Raw genomic sequence first — 25,460 nt, 5'->3', positions numbered from 1 at the left:
AAAGGACTGAATGCAAATCTTTAGTATTTTTTCTTCTATGCCTCTTAATTACACACAAAGAAATGTAATGGAAAGATGCTATTACCAAAGAGGATAGAAAAAGATGGTCCATTTTTAAAAAGTTTGTAATGCACTAAAAGTGCCTCTGTGTAAAATCCAATAGGAAATTTAAAAAAATTTTTAAAGTAAGCTCTAGGCCCAATGTAGGGCTTGAACTCACAACCCTGAGATCAAGAGTTACATGTTCTACTGACTAGCCACTAAGCAGTGGTTTCTGACCCCTTTGTCAGATCCCCGAAGCCCCTGAAATTTTTTTAATGGTGCACTGATCTCAACGTGTGACAGCTTTTTCTTTCTAAAGCATGTCAAAACAGGCTATTCTCTTACTTGAGTGACAGCTGGGTTCTTTTTGTAGTTTAGGCAGAGAAATTCTGCCAGAGCCAAAAGTAGTTCAGTTCCAACCGGAGCATTTCCATGGATACCAGCAACAAAACGGATCTTTGGTTCTTCCGGCTCAGATATATTGGGCTTATTGGAGATTTCGAGGGACCAAATGTGACGATATTCAGAGCTCTGTCCCAAACTTTCAAAAACCAGAAACAACAAGTCAGAAGTAATCAAGGATTCTGTTAATGCTGACATACAGATTTTTAAAAAGACATGAAAACAAACATGAAAAGCCTTTAAAAGTCTTTAAAGAATGACTCATTGAGTCAGAAAACCTTAAGAAAATTAGTTTCCCTTGACCAAAGAAAATCAAATACAAGTGAGATATTATCTGATTTAGGAAAGAGTATGACGTGGTTCACTGGTCCTCCAAATTCAGTCATTCCCATACCATCTTCACTGTACTTGCCCTACCTTCTATAATCTATACTACTGTTTAGCTAACATATGTCTTTTAAACTAACTTAAATTTGTAAGGAAAAATTTATATATCCACAAATGTACAGAACCTTACTTTCTAAATGTAAATTAATTTACATAAATAAGACACTGTATACTTTCCTATAAATGCAATACTAGTATTGCAGCAAAAATCATTTAAAGTGCTGTGCTTGCCCAAGAGTTCTGAGCTTAAGACCTGTTTTCTTTTATACAAAGTAAGATTTATAAGAGTTACATAGAAAAAAATATTAGCATTAAATTGAGGCAGGTTAATAGAACAGAAAAATTATTGGTTTTCCATGATTCTATACTTAGTGCCCATTGGTAGACCACCTAGAACTGTCTTGTGTCTCACCACTGGCAGGTGTTGCCTATTAGGGGGAAAATACTTAACTAAAAGGTGCGTCTTGAATTGGAAGGTTAAAAAAACTTAAATGAACTAAGTAATGGATAGCAAAAATAATGTCAAATTTTTCCTTTATTTTAAAATAAGAAAAGACTATAAGCTCTATACAGCACTAAGATGGACAATATTAAAACCTGAATTGGGCAGAAATATTCGAGAATGAGTTGAGGAAGAGAGGTAATTGGTATTGCCAAAGTCAGTATCACTCTTTGCATCTAGAAACATTATAAACCAGTATTTGAGAAGCTAAATGTATTGGTAAAATTTGAAGGATCAGTGAAGAAAAACAGGGTAAAAATGTCAAAGGCGGGGCGCCTGGGTGGCTCAGTGGGTTAAGCCTCTGCCTTCGGCTCAGGTCATGGTCTCAGGGTCCTGGGATCAAGCCCTGCATCAGGCTCTCTGCTCAATGCGGAGCCTGCTTCCCCCTCTCTCTCTGCCTACTTGTGATCTCTCTCTCTGTCAAATAAGTAAATAAAATCTTTTTAAAAAATGTCAGAGGCTAGATAATGCTCATGAGTATGTAGAAGAGAACTAAAACGAAGCTCAGGGGAAAATGTAGAATAAAGCCCTTCACAGGCAGACAACAGGAGTCAACAAATGAAGAAAGTAATTTCCGAGTGACTGTAACGAGACCTACAGAAGATTTACAATCAGTGAAAGTGAGGCAGGGCAGCCACAGAAAGTAAAGATGCAGGCTGGCTCAGCATCAGCTTTGCTTAAGCCAATACTGCGTATTTTTCCAGGACCCTCAATCACACACTGTCCTTAAGTCTTCAGGGAATAGCAACTGTGAGTACAGAAAATGATAGCAACCAGGCTTCGTTTTCTATTTGAAAAAAAAAAGAATGATCTCTGGCAGGCGAGCTCACAGTTCCAAATTTGTCCCTTGCCCTCAGCAAAATAAAACACACCAAGTAACAGTCAGGACACGAATATGCAGCTGAGAAGTAGAGAGCATTTTTTATTCAGTCAAAGTGATCACGAGGAAGAGTAATTTTACATTTCCAGGAGGCACAGACCATCCATTGCTAATCTAACAAGTAATTCTCCAGTGTTCTTCATAACACTATCCAGAGTCAGTGTTAGAAAGATCTCTAAGGAACATATGTTTCAAAATAAGTAAATTCCAATTCTCTCTCTATGCAGGTCCCAAATAAATTACAAGAACCATTCAACATGGCTTATGTTGAATGTAACTTCTTGGGAAGCCTGGGCAGCTCAGTGGGTAAAGCTTCTGCCTTCGGCTCAGGTCATGATCCCAGGGTCCTGGGACTGAGCCCCGCATCGGGCTCTCTGCTCAGCAGGGAGTCTGCTTCCCCCTCTCTCTCTGCCTGCCTCTCTGCCTACTTGTGATCTCTGTCTGTCAAATAAATAAATAAAATCTTAAAAAAAAAAAAAAAGAATGTAACTTCTTAAAAAAAGGGGGGGGGAATGAAAGGACAGAAAGAAAAGCAGTGAGAGTGTGGCACTTACTTGGTGAGATTCGTGATGTGTGGGTAGTTCATCACAAGTCCTCTCAGAAACTCTGATAAGTCTTTGTATGAGTGGTATCGATAAAGAGCCAGATTTGAGGAGGACCGTAACATGAGGCCTTCCAAACCATTCTCAGCTGAAAGGTCTTTAATTAAAGTTTCAAACTCTCTAGTAGTTGGATCACTGACATCATCAGTGTTGGTGCGATCCCCCTTTCCTTTCTTTGATTCATTGCTTGAATCAGCTGAAGATCGAACCAGTGTGAAGTTGACCTGAGTAGCACCTTCACTCTTCACAGTCACATTCTGGGTAACTGGATTATACCTGAAATAAAGGAGAGATCAGAGCCAGGCTTCTGCAGTGGGAATACCCAGTCTGCAGAGGGTATGTGAATCCTTGAGATAAACCCTGTGAGAGTCAAATACATAACTTTGCATAATTTATTATTTGTTTTAAACATTAATTAACAAAGAACAGACATGGGTAGACTGTAAAATGTGAATGAGTTTTTAAGATTAAATATGTGACCTCAAAAGAAAGTTCATATTTGCAGTAAATAACTCATGTCTCCTGGAATCTGAGTTCACTTGCCTGTCATCAGAGTACATAGCTGGAAAAATCTGAGAGATATTACTAACTTAGCACATTATCTACCAAATACATAATTCCTGGCCTATTTTTTCAGATATCTTGCTGTTTCTGTTTTTCTAATACTATGCCAAAATAGAAGAAAAACAGAAAAGATTCCATTTCTCATTAGTGTGAAGCTCTAATCCATCCACTTTACAGATCACTAGATATTCAAAATCATTTTTTTAAAAAAAAGGTAGGCGCCTGGGTGGCTCAGTGGGTTGGGCCGCTGCCTTCGGCTCAGGTCATGATCTTAGGGTCCTGGGATCAAGTCCCGAGTCGGGCTCTCTGCTCGGCGGGGAGCCTGTTTCCCTCCCTCTCTCTGCCTGCCTCTCTGTCTACTTGTGATTTCTCTCTGTCAAATAAATAAATAAAATTAAAAAAAAAAAAAAGTAGTTTAAAAAAAAATAAAAATAAATAAAAAAAGGTAGTAGTAACTATAAATGTTTTCATGTACTTACCCTTACTTCAATTTAATGTCCAAACTAACTCTTCAGAAATAAGACAGCCAGTAAGGGGAGGGGAAAATATCCACTGGTAACGTCTACACTTACTAAAACATAACAAAGAGAACTACAAGAGGGTAAAAATGATGAGTTTCAAATTAAAAAGTCAGGTGTTTTGTAAAGGATGATGAAGATAAAGAAAATTGAGTTTTTTCCAAAGAAGTAAGTCATAAGTTCATTTTCTCTTTTTTGAGGAAATGTATCTTTGTAGAAATAAAACTTATAAAAAAGATGAAAGTTGCCTTTCTTAGAGAATTAGAAATAAGAAAGAAAATTTCACCAAAGCAATACCTCCATAATAACATAATAACATCATACTCCACACCCTCCACAGCTAACATCATACTCAAGAGCAGAAAGTTGAGAACTTTTCCTCTAAGATCTAGAACAAGACAAGGATGTCCACTCTTGTCACTTTAGTACCAGAAGTCCTAGCCACAGCAATCAATCAAACAAACAAGACAAAAGAAGTAAGAAGCATCCCTATCAGTAAAAAAGTTACAATGTTGCTTTGCAGATGACATGATATTATACACTGAAATTCCTAAAGGCTACCCCAAAATCTACCAGAAGTAATAAACGAATTCAGTAAAGTTGCCAGAAACAAAATACCCAGAAATCTGTAACATTTCTATATATTAATAACAAAGTAGCAGGAAGAGAAATCAAGAAAATAACTCCGTTTACAATTTGACCAAAAAAAAAAAAAAAAATTAACCAAAGAGGTGGAAAGACCTTTACTCTGAAAACTGTAAAACAGTGAAGATATTGAAGATGACACAAACAAACTGAAAGATATTCCATGCTCATGGGTTGGAAGAATATTGTTAAAATGTCCATTCTACCTAAATAGCAATCTACAAATTCAATGCAATCCCTATCAAAGTACCAACAGCATTTTTCATATAACTAGAACAAAGAGTATTAAAATTTATAGGACCACAAAAGGCCCCGAATAGCCAAAGCAATCTTGAAAAAGAAAAACAAAGCTGGAGGTATCACAATTCGAGATTTCAAGCAAAGCTGTTGTAATCAAAACAGTATGGTAGTGGCACAAAAATAGAACAGAATAGAAATTCCAGAAATAAATCCATACATACACTGTCAATTAATTTATCACAAAAAAGAATATACAATAGGGAAAAGGTCATTTTCTCAACTAATGGTGCTGTGAAAACCAGACAGCTACATGCATAAGAATGAAACTAGACCATTTCCTTACAGCATATACATAAGTAAACTCAAAATGGATGAAAGACCTAAATATAAGACCTGAAGCCATAAAAAAAGTCCTAGAAGAGAAGAGAGGCAGTAATTTTTCTTATATTGGCCATAGAAACATTTTTCTAGATATATCTCCTAAGGCAAGGGAATCAAAAGCAAAAGTAAACGATTGGGACTACATCAAAGTGAAACGCTTTTGCACAGTGAAGGAAATCAACAACAAAACAAAAAGGCAACCTACTGAATGAGAGAAGATATTTGCAAATGATTATATCCAATAAGGGGTTAATATCCCAAATACATAAAGACCTTCTATGACTTAACATCAAAAAAATTCCAAACAATCTGATTAAAAATTGCTATAGGACCTGAATAGACATTTTTCCTGAGAAGATATATAGATGGCCAACAGGCACGTGAAAAGATCCTCAGCATCACTAATCACCAGGGAAATGAAAATCAAAACCACAATGAGATACCACCTTATACCTCTCAGAACAGCTAAAATGAAGAAGACAAGAAATAACAAGTGTTGTGAGGATATGGAGAAAAAAGGAACCCTTTTATACTACTGGTAGGAATGTAAATTCCTACTAGGGAAAAATGTATGGAGGTTCCTCAAAAAGTTAAAAATACAAGTACCCTACGATCCAATAATTCCAATGTTGAGAAACAAAAACAGTAAATCAAAAAGATACACACACCCCTATGTTTACTGCAGCATTATTTACAATGGCCCAGATATGGAAACAACCTAAGTGTCCATCGATAGACTAATGGATAAGGAAGATACGGTGTATATACACAATGGACTATTATGCAGCTGTGAAAAGATGGAATCGTGACACTTGCAACAACATGGATGGACTTAGCGGGTATTATACTCAGTGAAATAAGCCAGACTGAGAAAGGCAAATACCAAACAATTTCACTTAGATATGTAATCTCAGAAAACAAATGAACAAATGAACAAAAAACAGAAACAGACCTATAAATAAAGAAAATAGTATGACTGTTGCAGGAGGGGAGGTGAGCAGAATTGGTGAAGGGGAGTAGGTGATATAGACTTCCAGGTATGTAATGAATTAAGTCACAAGGATGAAAGGTACAAACAGGAAATATAGTCAATGGTACTGTAACAGCATTGTACAGTGATTGCATTTGTGATGAGCAGAGCATAAGATGTAGACTTGTTGAATTACTATGTTATATACCTGAAACTAGTGTAACATTGGGTGTCAACTATACACATATTAAAATTTTTTTTTAAATAAAAAAAGAGAGTGGTTTAGGTGAGGATAGGGGAAAAAAAGTGTGAAAGAACAACTGTTCTGCTGCATACTTCTAGTCATGTTGTCCAATAAATACCACCACTTTACATTTGTTCCTTTTTAAAGCTAAGTGTGAAAGAGCTTTAAAAAGGAACAAATGTAAAGTGGTGGTATTTATTGGACAACATGACTAGAAGTATGCAGCAGAACAGTTGTTCTTTTTTCCCAACTAATAGGCACGTCCCAGAATTGTTACCAGTAGCGAAGGAATCACTCACTAGAGCTTTACATCTGGATAGGGCCTAGGGACCTGTTCAAAGTGCAGAATTTCATAGATTTCTTCAATCTGACAGTTTATGTACTCACTTTATCACTGGAAGAGAATCAAATGTGTAACCAGCTCTAAACTTCCCAGCATTAAACTCAAGGTTGTTTGACTTCTCTAGGGCTTTCTGGCAATAACCTTCTAGAATAGAACCATGTTTGTCTTTCCTCAAGCCCTTAATATCATAGTATTCACTCACTCACCCTCGAGCAGATGCTGTGATTTTGTAAGTTCCTGGAACCAAGAGACGCCAGTAATCTCCAGTTTTGTAGGTAGTCACTGGGTGATTAATTTCAGCAACACTAATCGTGGCATTTAATATACCTCTGCCATCCGTGGCATCTAGGACAAATCCTTTGACACCCTGATGAACCTGGATAAAGTACAAGGATACCCAAATGTCAATGTAAAGATCATCTAATTATTTTGGGAGCTCTTATCCAAAATAACAGATTGATAATAAAGTAAACATGTGGAACAAATAGGAATTTAGGAGTTGAGAGTAAAGCTAGATGTAAACACCTATTAAGCAAAATATTTCAGTTTCTGAAAGGCTAATTTTTCATAGCCTAGGTTTGTCTTTATCATAAGGAATATAAATAACACTGTTTAAACTTTAGCACATCTGACAATTTCAGTATATAGGACATTCTACAAAAAGAACTGCCCTGTCCTCTAATTTTTTTTCAAATATTTTATTTATTTGACAGAGAGAGAGAGCGCACAAACAGGGGGAGTGGGAGAGGGAGAAGCAGGCTCCCCGCTGAGCAGGGAGGTCCACTCAGGGCTCGATCCCTGGATCATGACCAGAGCCATAGGCAGCCACTTAACCAACACAACCACCTAGGAACCCCCTGTCCTACCCTTTTTAAAAGGGAAATGTCAGGGCGCCTGGGTGGCTCAGTCAGTTGAGCATCTGACTTTTGATTTTGGCTCAGGTCAAGATCTCAGATCAAGAGACTGAACCCTGTATCGAGCTCCATTTTGAGCCCCATGTTGGGGCTCCACATTCAGCAGGGAGTCTGTTTGAGATTCTTTTCCTCTGCTCTTCCCCCCACTTGCTTGCACTCTCTTTCTCTCAAACAAATAAATAAATCTTTAAAACAAAAAAGGGAAATGTCATTTTTAAAAAACAGACTGTTCTAGATTAAAGTTGAGTAAAGAGATGTAATAATCAAATGCAATGCATGAACCTTGACTAAATCCTGGTTCTAAAATATAGCTATGAAAAGACAGTTTGGGGGGCGCCTGGGTGGCTCAGTGGGTTAAAGCCTCTGCCTGTGGCTCTGGTCATGGTCCCAGGGTCCTGGGATCGAGCCCCGCATCGGGCTCTCTGCTCAGCAGGGGGCCTGCTTCCTCCTCTCTCTCTGCCTGCCTCTCTGCTACTTGTGATCTCTCTCTCTGTCAAATAAATAAATAAAATCTTTAAAATAAATAAATAAATAAAATAAAAAAAAAGAAAGAAAAGACAGTTTGGGGTAAAAGAAAGGGAAATTTGAATGTGGACTAAGTACTAGGTAATATTAGGGAATTAGTGTTAATTTTTCTTTGGTAAGATAATGGCACCTGAAGATACAGGTATAAGAGATAGATAGATAAAGATATAGGTATCCTTATTCTAAAAGATCCACTGCAGGGGTGTCTGGTCTGCTGTCAGTTAAGCATCTGACTTGGGCTCAGATCATCATCTCGGGGTCCTGGGATCGAGCCCCACAAGGAGCCCCACATCAGGCTCTGCACTCAGCAGGGAGTCTGCTTGTCCTTCTGCCCCTCCCCCCAACTTGTGCACTCTCTCTTTCTCTCCCAAATAAATATATAGAATCCTTTTTTTTTTTTTAAAGATTTTTATTTATTTATTTGACAGACAGAGATCACAACTAGGCAGAGAGGCAGGCAGAGAAAGAGAGGAGGAAGCAGGCTTCCCGTGGAACAGAGAGCCCGATGTGGGGCTCGATCCCAGGACCCTGGGATCATGACCTGAGCCGAAGGCAGAGGCTTTAACCCACTGAGCCACCCAGGCGCCCCCCCCCCCCCTTTTTTTAAAGCAAATCACCACCATCCTGTTTAATCATTTTCAACTCCTCCCCATGCATACAAATAAACTCATTTTCAACATGAGTTTTCTAGATAAACACACTGAACCATGAATAGGCTGAATTCAGAAGGGTGTATTTGAAAATCACTGTGTGAAAATCAAATAGACACACAAAAGTATTTTAGCTCTTGGGAGAAATTTCATACTTCACTCCTAAATAGTTACCTGTTTCATAAACTGGATTAGAGATCTTCGATTCTGTTCCCAAAATTTTGGCAGATCTTTCTCAAATGGGTATTTCACACAACCTAGCTCAATGGTCACTTCAAAGCAATTTGTTTGTAAATAGTTCCAGTCCTGCATACCACCTGAAGGATAGAAAATTAAAATCAGTAACTCTGAAGTAGTAGTACTAGGTCAGATCCCAAAAAGTAAACAACATTCCTAGTAAAAAAGTCAAATCCATCTTTTCTCAACATTGGTTGAGAAACAGTGATAAGCTCATTTAAGAGTTTCTTGATGCTTATGGTACAGGTAAGACACCTGCACTTTCATGTTGAAGAAGAATTCAAGTATAGCTTACCCACTTCTTATTAGCACACCTAAGGTTTTTTTAGTAACAGCCAGAGGTAAAATATAACACTTTCATAAAGTTTTAGTACAATCTCTTTACTCAAAACTCCAATTATACCAAATTAAAAAATAGTTGAAAAGGTTATTTGAATGTTTTAAATTATTTAAACAATATTTTTAAAAGAATAATATTTTCTCAAAATTAAAAACTCAGTAAGAAGCAGCACCATCCAGGGCGACAGGAAATCCATCAAGTTATACGGCCTTGATATTAAAGAATGTTTACCTGGGACATTATACCAACTAGCTCCATTTGTTATTCCATGAGGAAAATATTCATTAGGGTACATATTCTTGCAAGGTCTACCTTGAAACATCTGGGAATTTTCCTGAAAAAAAAAAAAAAAATTAAGAATCTTTACTTATATTTGTTTGCATCACAGGAAGGATAAGGCAATATAATAAACGTGGTTACCAACAGGGTGTATGTGGAGGTGGGAATGGGGTGAGTGGAGCCATGGGAAGCACTGAGACTTTTTAATGTCTAACTTTTTATGCCATTTTGATTGCTTACTATATGAACTTGTTACCTATTTTTAAAAATCAAAATTACACATGCTCTGTAAAAAAAAAGTAGACGTTATGACTTGCAGTTACAATATAAAACCCAACTCAATCCCTCTCCAAAAATATTCCACAAAAAAAGCCTTCATATTCCTGTTTTCATCTCATGTTTTCAAGAAGCTTGAAAGTCCTCAAGATAATTCTCTCACTTCCAGATGGTCCCCCTGTGCTTCGACTGCGCTCTGTACCATTACAACACGTTGCGTCTTTTTCTTTCCTAAAAACAAGACACGACTCCCTGAAACAGTGCGTGCCTTTGTGTCCCCAGCACCTAGCAGCGTCTAGTATAGCGCATGCGCAACAGCTTGCCTGAGGAAGAGTAAAACTGCCGTGAAGTCACAAGTAAGGGGCGCCTGGGTTGCTCAGTGGGTTAAGCCTCTGCCTTTGGCTCAGGTCGTGATCTCAGGGTCCTGGGATCGAGCCCCACATGGGGCTCTCTGCTCAGCGGGGAGCCTGCTTCCTCCCCCCTCCCCGCCCACTTGTGATCTCTCTTTGTCAAAAAAAAAAAAAAAAAAAAAAAGACAGAAGTAAGTGCTGCTTCCATCTAGAGAAGAAAAAGATTACTGGCCGGAGCTGCAGCAGAGGTTTCTGAAGAAATCAAGCTTTGAAAGATAGTAAAAACTTCAATTCTTTCTTGTGGAAATAGAAAAACAAAATGTATAGAAAGCATGAAAAGAAAAATAACAATTTCCTATTTTCCCACTACTGAGAATTAACCATTTAACTTTGAAATACATAAACGGGGTGCCTCGGTGGTTCAGTCAGCAGTGCATGTGACTCCTGAGCTCGGGTTCATGAGTTCAAGTCCCATGTTAGGCATAGAGCTTACTTAAAAAAATGTGTGTGTGTGTGTGTGTGTGTGTGTGTGTGTGCGCGTGCGCACGCGTGCATGCGGGCAATGTATGTATGTATGTGTATATAAACAACTCCCCTGGATTTAACAATAAGTAAATAAATAAATACACACACACACATATATATCTGTATATATGAACAATTCCCTTTCATAAACTTAACATACCAATTACAAGCTTATGATCCCACCGCTTTCCCCCACTGCTTTACCCCATCGCTGGGTAGTGCTCTTTTGTTTTCTGGTTTTTTCACTGAAGATGTACATGTACCTCCTATGTCTATCTATGCATTCAGTTATAAATTATATATGTGTACTATTATACTAATACAATACATATAATATAACGTGGATAAAAATAAAAAATATTTAAGGGATAAACTTAAAAATATAAATAGAATTTTTAATATATTCCTACATCTTAATGGATCATCTAGTATAAACCTCACTCCAGACACCATAGTTCTAGGAAGTAGCTATTACTTTATTTTGACTTTATTCTCAGAGTAAAAAAGAGCCAGTAAAAATCTCCAAGGAAAGGGTGATATGTGAAATATCCATGGCTCTAGTAAGTTTATAAAAATAATGTGAAAAAGAAATCAAAGTCAGGGAGACCCATCAGAGTACTACTGAAATAATCCAAGTGTGAGATCATGAGCCCCTAGAAAGTGATGGCCTATGATTTTACCATGTGCATTTGCCATCTCCTTTAATTCTCTCCTCTGACCATTTTTTTTAAAAAACCTAATTAAAATTTTCAAGATAATGGCTTGACAACTTAAAGAAGACTGAGGGTTGAGGATGTCTAGTCTCAGTCCACACACAGTCTAGAACTCATATACCAAGATTTTAAACGATGGGAGCTCTCTAGGTTTATTTTCTTCTTGTTTGCCTGTTTCTTTTCATCTGTTTAAAATAACTCCCATTCCGTGAAACGGTTTTTTAAAAAGACATCCATACAGTGGTGATGCAATTGCTAAGATGGTAAAAATGGCTGAGGATGGAAGATGGAGGGAAAAAAAAAGTGAAAGAGACAATGTCCAGCCAACAAAAGAGAAAAAATGGCAGAGCTTTCTAATACAAAATGGGGCAGAGATCAAGGGGAGAAGACAATAGTGTCAGACTTCAGAGGTCAAGAAAGTAAAAAAAAAAAAAAAAAAAAACCCAACAGATTTCTAGTAAACTTTGAGGGGGGACTTCCAGGTAAAACAATGGAGGCAGAAGACAGATGACAAGAAACTGAGAGGAGAGAGCAATAAGGAAGCAGAGACAAAAGACTACTCAGTTTTCTTCTTTTCTTTTGCTTTCTCCTGAACTAATTTTAGACTTGCAGAGAAGTTGCAAAAATAGTGCAGAGAGTTTTATATACTCTCAATCCAGCTTTCTCTAATGTTAGCATCTTATGTAACCAAACTACAATGATCAAAACAAGAAATTAACACTGGTGTAATACTGTTAACTAAAATAAAATAATTTTTATTCAGAACTCACTACTTTTTCCACTAATGCCACCTTGAAATTTTCTTGTCTGTTGGTATCTGTCATGTTGTACAGCAGAAAGCTGTTTCTTCACTCTCACTTAATTGAATTAATTGAATTTTATTATACTTAAAATATAATAAATGTTATTATAAAAAAATTAGAAAATTCAAGAGCACAAAAAGAAGAAAAATTATAAGCCAAAGATCATTTAATATTTTGATACATAACTTCTAGATTCCTTTTGGCCTATACATAAACTGGGATGGATGGGAATGGATGCCCCACCCCTCAGTCTTCTTAAGGTTCTTAAAATCTGCTTTACTGAGATATAATTCACATACAACATAACTCACCCATTTAAAGTGTACATCTCAATGGTTTCTGAAGTACATTTACTGAGTTGTGTGATAATCACCATGGTAATTTTAAGACTTTTTTATCACCCCATAAGAAATCCACACCCATTAGCACTCCTCATTTTCCTCCACCTCCTCTCTGGCCTTCCTTGCCTCCCAAGCCCTAGGCAACCACCAATATATTTTCTACCTCTATGGACTTGCCTATTCTGGACATTTCATATAAATGAAATCATACAATAACTGGTCTCTTTTGACTGCCTTCTTCCACTTAGCATAATGTTTTCCGGAGTTACTCAAGTTGTAATTTGTTGTACTCTATCCCTCTTTATGGCTGGATAATACTCGCTGCATGAATAGACCATATTTTGTTTATTCATTTATCATTTGATGGCCATTTGGATTGTTTTCATGTTAGCTACCATGGATAATGCTGTTATGACATTCGTGTATAGTTGACCCTTGAACTACACAGGGATTAGTGGTGCCAGTGCCCCCACACAGTCAAAAATCCAGGTATAACTTCTGATCCCCCTAAAACCTAACCATTAACAGTCTACTGTTACGTTACCAATAACGTAACAGTGAATTAACATATATTTTGTATATTATATACTGTATTCTTACAACAAAGTAAACTAGAGAAAAGAAAATGTTATTGAAAAAATCAAAAGAGAATATATTTGCAGTACTATACTGTATTGCAGGAAAAATCCATATACAAGTGGGCCCGGGCAGTTAAAACCCCTGTTGATATTCAAGGGTCAACTGTATAAGATTTAGTGTGGCATGTGTTTTCATTTATCTTGGGCATCTATCTAAGAGTGGAATTGTCAGATCATATGGTAGTTCTATACTTAATATTCTTAGGAATTGTAATACTGTTTTCCAAAGCAGTTGCACCATTTTACATTCCCACCAGCAATATAGAAGTTTTCCAGTTTCTCTATATCTTTACCATTTTCCATTTTTTTAAATTATAGCCAATCCTAGTGGGTACAAAATGGCTATCTTATTGTGGTTTTGATTCCTATTTCCCTCATGGCTAATGATATTGAGTATCTTTTTGTGTACTTCTTGGTAGTTTGTGTATCTTCTTTGGAGAAATGTGGATTCAAATACTTTACTCATTTTTCAATTAGGTTGCCTTTTTATTATTTAGTTATAGGAGTTCTTCCTATATGCTAGATATAAGATTCTTAAAGATTTTTTATTTATTTATTTGACAGACAGAGATCACAGGTAGGCAGAGAGGCAGGCAGAGAGAGAGGAAGGGAAGCAGGCTCCCTGCTGAGCAGAGAGCCAGATGCAGGACTTGATCCCAGGACCCTGAGATCATGACCTGAGTCAAAGGCAGAGGCTTTAACCCACTGAGCCACCCAGGCGCCCCTAGATACAAGGTTCTTATCAGATATATAATTTTCTCCTATTTTGTGGGTTGTCTTTATATTTCCTTGATACTGTTATGTGTTTTGAATTCTATCCCCCTCAAGAAGATGTATTGAAGTCCTAACCCCCAAACACTTCAGAATATGTATTTGATTACAGAGGTAATCACATTAAAATGAGGTAGAGTGAGCCCTAATCCCATATGTCTGATATCTTTATAAAAAGGGAAAATTTGGTTATAGATACAGGGAGAATGCCACGTGAAGACAGAGGACTGGAGTACTCAATCTAGAATGCCAAAGATTGCCAGCAAAACACCAGAAGCTAGGAAGAGACAAGGAAGGATTCCCCTACAGGCTTCAGAAAGAGCTTACCCTTGCTAACATCTTCATTTTGGACTTCTAGACTCTAGAACAATGAGAAAATAAGTGTCTGCTGTTTTAGGCCAACCAGCTAATTATACTTAGTCAATTATCACAGCTGGTAAAACTTTGTTGCAGCAACTATTGGAAACTAATATGGTAACCTTGGTAGCAAAAAAATGTTTTAATATTTGATGATATCCAATGTATCTTTTTTGGGGTGACTTGTGCTCTAGGAAACCAGTGTCTAACCCAATGTCACAAGGATTTATTCCTGTATTTTTTCTAAAAGTTTTATAGGCTTAGCTCTTACATTTAGGACTATGATCCATTTTGAGATAATTTTGGAATATGATATAAGGAACCCAAATTCATTATTTTACATGTGCTTATTCAGTCTTCATATCACCATTTATTGGAAAGATTATTCTTTCCCCACTGAATTGTCTTGGTGCCCTTGTCAAGAAATCAACTGAACATACAAATAAGAGATTATTTCTGTACTCAATTTTAATTCACTGATCTTTAGTTATGTCAGTATGGCAGTATCTTAATTACTGTAGTTGTGTAGTAAGTTTGAAATTGTGTAGTTGTATAGTAAGTATGAGGTCTTTAGCTCTTATAACTTCTTTTTGTTTTAGAGATGATTTTGTCTTGTTCTCTTCCTATCTTTTTTTTTCTTTTTCTGTTTTCATTTTTTAAACAGCTGAGCCTACACGGTTTTTCATATACTCAATGTGTGTTTGGGTATATTTAATCTGTTTGGAGTGTTTGACTTACAGTTTTTTCCTGCTTCTTGATTATTTTTTGGTGATATTTCAGGTTTCCTTATACAATAGGTGCAAAATGGGACGCCTGGGTGGCTCAGTTGGTTAAGCAGCTGCCTTCGGCTCAGGTCATGATCCCAGCGTCCTGGGATCGAGTCCCACATCGGGCTCCTTGCTCATCAGGGAGCCTGCTTCTCCCTCTGCCTCTGCCTGCCATTCTGTCTGCCTGTGCTCGCTTTCTCTCCCTCTCTCTCTCTGACAAATAAATAAATAAAATCTTAAAAAAAAAAACAATAGGTGCAAAATTTCATTTCCTAATTTTCTCAAATAGTTCTCCATGGATTTTACTAATCTCATGCTCATTTTTACGATACTGGGCTGTGATACATAATTCTTAGTTAAGGGTGCCCTTTTCTGTTAGTCTAGCAGTCAAGGTACTTTACCTTGTTTTTGTTTTATCTGCCTTGATGTAAGGGTACAGCTGTGAGTCTCCTGATTTTATGGTTTCTTCTGTCTTGTACAATCCTACATTTCCCATTCTTTCTTTTTTTCCTTTTCACTGTCCAATTACCAAAGGGCATTTCTTCATTTCTTTTTGCCTTTTTTCTGCCCCAGAAGTTAAGAGTTTGAAAGATTTCCCTTTAAATCCATCTATCTTTTAAAATTATGTCTGTCCTTTTAAATTGCACCAGATCTTGTAAGTTGTATATACTTTGAAATCTCTTCCCAATATCCCAGTACTCTCATCTGCCCAGTTGCTTCTTTATTTAGGTTTCAGATTTTGGGTGTACTTAATGTTTGGTGATCATCCCATCACCTTCAGGCCTACCCTTCATTAGTCCCCCTCTTCTGTCTTCGCAGATTGTCTTGGTCTGCTTTTCCTCCATGAAGCTGTATGGCAGGGCACAAGGGGGATTGATAGATCATGACAGATCATGGCTAAGAGAAAGGAGGCTGTGAGTGAAGGTTTTTAATTATCACCTTTCCCATTTACAACAGAAGAAATGGAGGCATAAGATTTCAGAAGAAGCAGGATGTGGTGGGATCAAGAAACAGAGGAAAATATGGGGAAGTCACAAATTGGTAATAACAGAGAAGACATTATCTGAATGAACTCACATCAGGTTATTCAAAGTTATACTTAGTCAAGGCAAAATGATCTACTAAGAATAAGGGGACTAAAGCTGGGATTAGAGGTTCAGATAGAGGACAAAAGTTTAGAATCATCGAAGTAGGAAATGAGCCAAAGAGTTAAGGAGCAAAACATGAAATACTACCAAGGAGAACTGAGGGCTCTGTTGAGATTAGAGAGCATAGATACAGTGTGGTCAATTTCCATGACTGTGTGACTTTTCTGGGATATAGTGGTAATTACTGTGGATTGGACACTGGCAAGGCAGGTAGGTCAAAAGGGTATCCCAAGGTGTGAGTGAGAGTATCACTGAAAGGGATGTCCGTAAGTAGTGGGATAGAAAGTAAAATCAAAAGAATTAAAGGTCAAAGAAAAAAACAAAAAGGGTGCCTGGGTGGTTCAGTCAGTTAAGTGTCTGCCTTTGGCTCAGGTCATGATCCCGGGGCCCTGGGATGGAGCCCTTGTCAGTCTCCCTGCTCAGCAGGGAGTCTGCTTCTCCCTCTCCCTCTGTCTCTACCCCCTGCTCAAGTGTGCTCATGTTCTTTCTCTAATAAATAAATAAAATCTTAAAAAAAAAAAAGAAAACAAAAAGAGGCTAAGGAACTCAAAGTCACAATGAGGATAAAAAGAAGAACTATAAGATCAGGCACCAAATTTGATGGGGATATGAGCAAAATCTGATCACTTAATTTTTATTTTGATTATTCAAAGGGTATAATATTCTCTTATGCCATGAACATCCCTCTACTCATGGTGTGCCCGAACAGAAGGCAACTATTTTTTAAAGTGTAATAATAGATATATTCTCTTGTTAGAAACTCCCAACAATCTCACAATGAAGGCATGGGCAATGTGAAATGACAGAAGGCTGTGATTGAAACCACAGAGTTGCAGTGTTAATATTTTATTTACAAAAGCAGTTAATGGGCTGGATTTTGCCCTAGAGTTGGAGCTTGTCAACCTCTACCTTAGACTACAAGTAGGTTTATAACTTAAACACTAGCCAAATGAAATAAACCAGCATGCTAATTTATATTACCATGTTTAGTTTATTATGATTCAGGTGCTATGCTAAAAATTGCAGACAAAAAGACATTACTTGAGATTAAAGGCTAATGGAGAAATACGTAGTATATTCAAAGTGAGGTAGAAAACAGTAGAAAAAGCAGTTAAGACTAACTGAAAGGAATCATGGAAAGCTTAACCAAGAAGAAAGCACTTGACCAGAGTCTTACCAGACTTTGTTTCAACCCATTTTTTTTTTTAAGATTTTATTTATTTATTTGACAGATAGAGATCACAAGTAGGCAGAGAGGCAGGCAGAGAGAGAGGAGGAAGCAGTATCCCTCCTGAGCAGAGAGCCCGATGCAGGGCTCGATCCCAGAACCCTGAGATCATGACCTCAGCCGAAGGCAGAGGCTTAACCCACTGAGCCACCCAGGTGCCCCTCAACCCATTTTTTAAATTAATGAATCTGAGAGTATTTTTGTTTAAACACGAGCTTACCTTGGAATAAGAAAGTGCTATTTGTTGAAACACAGCATCATCTGGTGATTTACTATATGTGGCAAGCCCTTGTTCATCATCATCAAAAGGGTAGTTCACTACCAAAGAACCTGCAAAGGGAAAAAAGGAAAATGTATCATTTATCTCCTTCAAGATGGGTACCAACATAAAGTACACTTTGACAACAGTACCAATAGAAGTGCCAAGAGAAGAAACCAATACAATTTTCCAAGGCTTATTTCCTCATCAGAAATAAAAAAGTTGCTAATTTCCTCAATGGAAAATCCGTTGGATAAGTGAAATATTAAATAGCTATGCATGACACTTAAAGGTTGCCTTAACTAGAAAGGTCTTAGGAATGTACCTGAACTTCTAGGTATAATTTATGTCAGAGCCAAAACCAGAAGTATACAGGCTTAATTTAAACAGTTTTACAATATATAGGATCAGAAAAAATGAGCAAAATGTGATGCTCTTCTAGTAAAGTTCAGACATTTATAATGTCATGGAATTTTAAAATAAGAAAGGATCCTTGAAAGTCAACTAATCCATCCTCTTCATTTTGCAGATGTGGAGTCTAAAACACAGAGGTTAAATGACATGTAGGAATAGCAGAGCCAGCCCTATACTCAGTAAAAAATGCTAAAATTTCCCTTATGCTCACATTAGAAATTAGTTAACTGGAGTGGCATTGTATGATTTTTCATGACCTAAGGTAAAGAAAGTGATGCTTTAAAGCATATATAAATGATATCAAGTCCCTTCATGCTCCTCATAGGACATAAAGAAGTTAGGGTATTTCTCAGTTAAGAGCTCTGAGCTACATATGCCTAGTCTCCCACCCCAAGATGAAATCTCTTATTTTTCTATTTATCACATGGCTTTCATTTGTTCATCTGTCCATATATCCTACCACTGCTAAGCCATAGATAGATATTTGCCCTTTTTATCATGCCACTTCAAGGAATGGAATTGAAAGAACATACTCAATTTGAATTCAGATGAAGTAATCTTGTAGTAACAAATACCAGCAAACACTGACACAGAAAAAAAAAAAATTATTTAAGAAGTATGAAGAACTATGCTCATTCTATTCCCCAAAATAGTTCTAACAAAAACAAGTATACTTCAATACCTCTTCCTAGACAAATTTAATGTGTCAAAAAAACTTAATTTCACCCCAGAATTATGACCCATATCTAAAAATTCAAACAGAAAAGAGTCAACATCAACTTCTATTCAGTACTGTTTTTCCAACAGCCAATTTTCTAAGGACAGAAAAAAAAGGTCATAAAAGACTTATTTCTGTGAAACAGTCTATTTTTAAAAAATAATTAGTATCAACCTAAAAAGCAGGAACAATAAAGGAAAAAATAAATTTGACTTCATCAAAGTTAAAAACTTTTCTGTGTCAAGGACATTATTAAGAAAGCTAAAATTTAGGGCCTCCCTCTAGCTGCCATCTTGCGTCCCCGCGTGTGTGCACCTAATCTCAGCTGGTCCGCCCGAGACCCCCTGAGCGCCAACCCTAGTCCCCCGTGCGGTCCCATTTCCGCTCCAACAAGATGAAAGAAACTATCATGAACCAGGAGAAACTCGCCAAACTGCAAGCACAAGTGCGCATTGGTGGGAAAGGAACTGCTCGCTGAAAGAAGAAGGTGGTTCATAGAACAGCTACAGCAGATGATAAAAAACTTCAGTTCTCCTTAAAGAAGTTAGGGGTAAACAATATCTCTGGTATTGAAGAAGTGAATATGTTCACAAACCAAGGAACAGTGATCCACTTTAACAACCCCAAAGTTCAGGCATCGCTGGCAGCGAACACTTTCACCATTATAGGCCATGCTGAGACAAAGCAGCTGACAGAAATGCTACCCAGTATCTTAAACCAACTTGGTGCAGACAGTCTGACTAGTTTTAGAAGACTGGCTGAAGCTCTGCCCAAACAATCTGTGGATGGAAAAGCACCACTTGCTACCGGAGAGGATGATGATGATGAAGTTCCAGATCTTGTGGAGAATTTTGATGAAGCTTCCAAGAATGAAGCAAACTGAATTGAGTCAACTTCTGGAGAAGATAAAACTTGAGGAAGTTACTGGGAGCTGCTATTTTATATTATGACTGCTTTTTAAAATTTTGTTCATGGATCTGATAAAATCTAGATCTCTAATATTTTTAAGCCCAAGCCCCTTGGACACTGCAGCTCTTTTCAGTTTTTGCTTATACACAATTCATTCTTTGCAGCTAATTAAGCTGAAGAAGCCTGGGAATAAAGTTTGAAACAAGATTAATAAAGTTCTTTGCCTAGGAAAAAAAAAAAAAAAAGAAAAAAAAGAAAGCTAAAATTTTAAAAAAGTTAAAATATAATCTATAGAATAGAGAACAGGAGAAAATATTTCAAAATCAGCAATTGGATAAGGGTCTAGAATCTAGACTATATAAAGAATTCTTACATCTCAACGAAAAGACAAAAAATTTTACATTGGCAAAAGACTTGAGCAGATATTTCTCCAAAGTAGATACACAAATGGCCAAGTACAAGAAAAGATGCTCATTATTAGTCATCAGAGAAATGCAAGTGAAAACTACAATGAAATACCACTCTTTAACCACTAAAATGGCTATAATATAAAAACAGAAAATAACAAGCGTTGATGAGGATATAGAAAAACTGGAACCCTCATACATTGCCAGGAATGTAGAATGGTATGGCAACTGTGGAAATCAGTTTGGTAGTTCCTTAAAAAGATATGATGGCTTTTCCATCAAAAAGCTAAAACATGGCTGAATGAAATAAGTCAGTGAGAAAAAGACAAATACTGTATGATTTCACTCATATGTGGAACTGAAGAAACAAAACAAATGAACAAAGAAAAAGAGACAGACAAAAAACAGACTCTTAACTATAGAGGACAAACTGAGGATTACCAGAGGGAAGCTCGTTAGGGGGTTGGGGGAAATAGGTGAAGGGGATTAAGAGTACACTTATCATGACGAGCACTAAGTAATGTAGAAAGTTGCTGAATCACTATATCATACATCTGAAACTAATATAACACTGTATGTTAACCACACTGGAATTAAAAATTTTTTTAAAAAGCACTAAACATGGAATTACTCAAAAGAATTGAAAGCAGGGACTCAGATATTTTATACCATTGTTCACAGCAATATTATTCGTAATAGTGAACAAGTGGAAACAACCCAATGTCCTTCAGTGGAAAAATGGATAAATAAACATACATATGTACAATGAAATATACATATAATGAAATTTTATTTGCCCATAAAAAGGAATGAAGTACTACTAATAAATGCTACAATCTGAATGAACTTGAAAACATTATGTTAAGCAAAAGTAGACATAAAAGATCACATATTGCATGACACAATTTCTATGAAATATTCAAAACAGGCAAGTCCACAGAGACAGAACACCGAGTGGTTGTTAGCAGGGCTTGAGGGGAGGGGAAAATAGGAAGCAACTGCTTAGTAGGTAAGAAATTTCCTTTTGGGGAGAGAAAAATGTTTTAGAGCTAAATAGAGATGGTGGTTGCACAACATTGTGAATGCACAAAATGTCACTGAATTGTTCACTTTAACATGATTAATTTTTTTTGTTGTATGAATTTTACCTCAATACTAAAATTGTATCAAACTTTACAAAGAGGAATTTTACTTTTCTCTATATTCTTTCAAAATCCTGAGGCACCTGGGTGGCTCAGTTGGTTATGCATCTTCCTTGGGCTCAGGTCATGATCCCAGGGTCCCAGGATCGAGTCCCATGTTGGGCTCTCCACTCAGCGGGAGCTTGCTTCTCCCTCTCCCTCTGCCTGCCGCTCCCCCTGCTTGTGTGCACTCTCTCTCTTTCTCATAAATAAATAAAATCTTTAAAAAACAAGACAAAATCCTTCTAAATTTTTGACACCAAAGAAATCCTCTGTTAAATTTCTTTCTAAGATTTCAAAACCCATTTAAAGATTTTATGATGAGAAAACAAAATATATCATCAGAGGGAGGGGTAGATGGTGGTAGAATAGGAGAACCATGGGCTCACTTCATCCCATGAATACAGCTAGAAAACTATCAAATCACCCTAAATACCCCAGAAATCAATCTGAAGTCTGGCACAACAAATTCCACAACTAAACATAGAGAAGAGGCCACATAGAAGAAGGTAGGAAATGTGGAGACATGGTTTAGGAGAGAAATGGATCATGGCCGCTGCAGTGGAGAGAGAACCATGGTTGCAGAGAAGGTCGAGAGACAGAGGGATGCACAGGGGAAAACAAACCCCCATAGCAATTGGTTTGGAAAGCAAAAAAGGCCTGAATTTCACGAGTCCTTGCAACCAGTGGGGCTTAAAGCCTGGAGTTTTAAATGTCAGCATGCTTGGCTCTGAGAGAGCTTAGAGGACATTGGGGCTGCTCTTTAAGAGAAGGCAGGGGAAATTGTGTGTGGACATACAGCAATGGAAGCAGTGATCTGAAGAGCGCCTGGGGCACAAGGTGGGGAGGTTACTTGCTCATCTCAGACCGTGTCCCAGAGAGGCAGCATTTACCAAGAGACTTCTCCAGGAACAAAGAAACTGTCCAGAGCGATCTCCCTCCCCCATTCCTCAGCATAAGCACAGGGCCACCTGGGGGAACCAGTGCAGCATTGACACTCACTACCTAACTTGCTTACACCAAGCTCTATCCCCCCATTCCCCCACCTTCCCACCTCCGTGCTCTGGAAGAAGCACCCTTCCCAGTCTCGCTTGCTTGAGTTCCAACCCCATGGACCCTCACCCCAGAAGACTGGCCTAAGCCCCTGCCCACAATGTGTCTCCTGAACTGGGAGTTCTGTAGGGCCCCAGTCCCAGTGGTGGTGGCAACAGGTCTCATCTCACAAGCAAACCAGAGCATATCTAGTTAAAACTCACCTCATTCAAGCCAGGGACCAAACACTGCCCACAACAGGCAAAGAGAGCCTCCCAGGCAACTGGCCTGAAGGATAAAGCAACCAGGACAAAACAGCAGAGCACACATAGCACACATTGAAGACACTCCCAGAAACATCAGGCTTCTAGGGGAAGAAGGGATGATACACAGAGCAGAACAATACTAGACCTTTTTATAAGGCCCTTATCCTCAAGATAGGAAATATAGCTAACTTTCCTAATACATAGAAACAGGCACAGAGACTTAGACAAAACAAGAAGACAGAGATATGTATCCCAAATGAAAGAACAGGACAAGGCTACAGCTGGAGATCTAAACAAAGCAGATATAAATAACATGCCTGATAAAGAATTTAAAGCAATGATTATAAGGATACTCACTGGACTTGAGAAAAGAGCAGAGGACATCAGTGGGACCATTAACACAGAGATAAGGAATAACAGCAGAGTTAAAGGGGTCAACAAATTAAATGTTTGATGGAATGAACAGACCTAGAAGACAGAGTAATGGAAAGTAATAAGGTTGAACAAAGGAGAGAAAAAAAATTATGCAAAACAAGTCCAGACTTAGGGAACTCAGTGACTCCATGAGACACAATAAGATTTGTATTATAGGGCGCCTGGGTGACTCAGTCGTTAAGTGTCTGCCTTTGGCTCAGGTCATGATCCCAGGGTCTGGGATCGAGCCCTGCATCAGGCTCCTGGCTCCGCAGGAAGCCTACTTTTCCTTCTCCCAATCCCCTTGCTTGTGTTCCTCTCTCACTGTCTCTCTCTCTTTCTCTCTGTTAAATAAATAAATAAAATCTAAAAAAAAAAAAAAAAAAAAAAAAAAAAAAGATTTGTATTATAGGAGTCCCAGAGGAAGAAAGTGAGAAAGGGGGGCAGAGAATTTATTTGAAGAAATAACAGCTAAAACTGCCCTACTCTGGGGAAGGAAACAGATATCCAGATCCAGGAAGCACAGAGATCCCCCAACAAAATCAACAAAAGCAGATCCACACCAAGATATATTATAATTAAAATGGCAAAATACACTGATAAAGAAAAAATATTAAAAGCAGCAAGACAAAAGACAGTTACATACAAAGGAAACCCCATAAAGCTATCAGCAGATTTTTCAGCAGGAACCTCCCAAGTCAGAAAGGAGGGGCATAATATACTCAAAGTGCTAAATGGGAAAAACCTACAACCAAGAATACTCTATCGGGCAAGGCTATCATTCGGAATGGAAGAAGAGATAAAGATTTTCCCAAACGAACAAAAACTAAAGGAGTTCATGACCAGTAAAGCATCCCTACAAGAAATATGAAAGGAGACTCCCTGAGTAAAAAAGGAGAGAAAAATAAAAAACAAACCTAATGGTAACCACAGTTCACAAATTAATAAATTTACAAAGAATAATGAGAAAGAAATCCGAATATATCACAAACCATGGAGGACAAGAAATATTCAGAAAAAATCTTCAGAAACAACCATAAAACAAATAATAAAATGGCAATAAATACATATTTATCAATAATTACTCTGAATATAAACGGACTAAATGCTCCAATCAAAAGACAGAGAGTGACAGAATGGATAAAAAACAAGATCCATCTATATGCTGTCTACAAGAGACTCATTTTAGACCTAAAGACAGCTGCAGACTGAAAGTGAGGGAAATGGAAAAACAAACATCTATCATGCAAATGGGTGTCAAAAGAAAGCCAGAGTAACAATACTTAATCAGACAAAACAGACTTTAAAACAAAGACTACTGGGCGATGGGTGGCTCAGTTAGTTAAGCGACTGCCTTCAGCTCAGGTCGTGATCCTGGAATCTCGGAATCCTGTCCCACATTGGGCTCCCTGTTCAGCGAGGACTCTGCTTCTCCCTTTGACCCTCCCCCTTCTCATGCTCTCTCTTGCTCTTTCTCTCTCAAATAAAATAAGATAAAATAAAACCTTTTAAAATAAAATAAATAAAACCTTTTAAAAATAAATAAATGAAAAAATAAAACAAAGACTGCAACAAGAGACAAAGAAGGACACTATAGAGTAATAAATGTGTGATCCAACAATAAGATATAGCAATGGTAAATATTTATGCACCCAGGGATGCCTGGATCAGTCAGTTAAGTGTCTGCCTTCGGCTCAGGTAATGGTCCCAGGGTGCTGGGATCGAGTTGTACATTGGGCTCCTTGCTCAGCAGGGAGCCTGCTTCTCCCTCTGCCTGCCGTTCCCCATGCTTGTGCTCTCTCTCTCTCTAACAAATAAATAAATAAAATCCTCAGAATATATATTTATGTACCCAATAGGGGACGCTCAAATACATAAAATAATAATAAACATAAAGGAACTAATTGATAATAATACAATAATTGGGGATTTTTACACTCCACTTGTATCAATGAATAGATCATCTAAACAGAAAATCAACAAGGAAACAATGGCTTTGAATGATACACTGGACCAGCTGGATTTAACAGCGGAATACACATTCTTTCCAACTGCACATGTTATACTCTCCAGAACAGATCACATATTGAGCCACACAGCAAGTCTCAACAAACTGAAAAAGACAGAAATCATACCATGCATCTTTTCTGACCACAATGCTATGAAATTAGAAGTTAACCACAAGAAAAAAATCTGGAAAGACCACAAATACATGGAGGTTAAATAGCATGTTTCTAAAAAATAGATAGGTCAATCAGAAAATAAAAGAAAAATAAAA

The 25,460-nt window shown here is 37.6% G+C and overlaps 2 protein-coding genes across 2 annotated transcripts in view; one reads left to right on the top strand and one right to left on the bottom strand.

Annotated features, from left to right (window-relative positions):
* Positions 1 to 25,460, bottom strand: part of CPD (carboxypeptidase D) — an 80,448-nt gene that overhangs the window by 15,606 nt on the left and 39,382 nt on the right. The window contains exons 8-13 of the mRNA XM_047707198.1: positions 17,803 to 17,912; positions 9,618 to 9,720; positions 8,984 to 9,126; positions 6,927 to 7,096; positions 2,768 to 3,091; positions 388 to 583 (exon numbers count right to left, since the gene is read on the bottom strand). Of these exons, the coding sequence (XP_047563154.1) occupies positions 388 to 583; positions 2,768 to 3,091; positions 6,927 to 7,096; positions 8,984 to 9,126; positions 9,618 to 9,720; positions 17,803 to 17,912 (1,046 nt within the window). The remainder of the gene's footprint in view (positions 1 to 387; positions 584 to 2,767; positions 3,092 to 6,926; positions 7,097 to 8,983; positions 9,127 to 9,617; positions 9,721 to 17,802; positions 17,913 to 25,460) is intronic.
* Positions 19,254 to 19,913, top strand: LOC125087175 (transcription factor BTF3-like). The gene has a single exon (XM_047707199.1). It carries the CDS (start codon positions 19,557 to 19,559, stop codon positions 19,854 to 19,856), a length of 300 nt encoding a protein of 99 aa, XP_047563155.1. The 5' UTR covers positions 19,254 to 19,556; the 3' UTR covers positions 19,857 to 19,913.

The sequence above is a fragment of the Lutra lutra genome, chromosome 16 (assembly GCF_902655055.1).
Source record: "Lutra lutra chromosome 16, mLutLut1.2, whole genome shotgun sequence".
Lineage (NCBI taxonomy): Eukaryota > Metazoa > Chordata > Mammalia > Carnivora > Mustelidae > Lutra > Lutra lutra.
The sequence above is the reverse complement of the archived record's forward strand: the minus strand, read 5'-3'. Positions and strand labels throughout refer to the sequence as shown.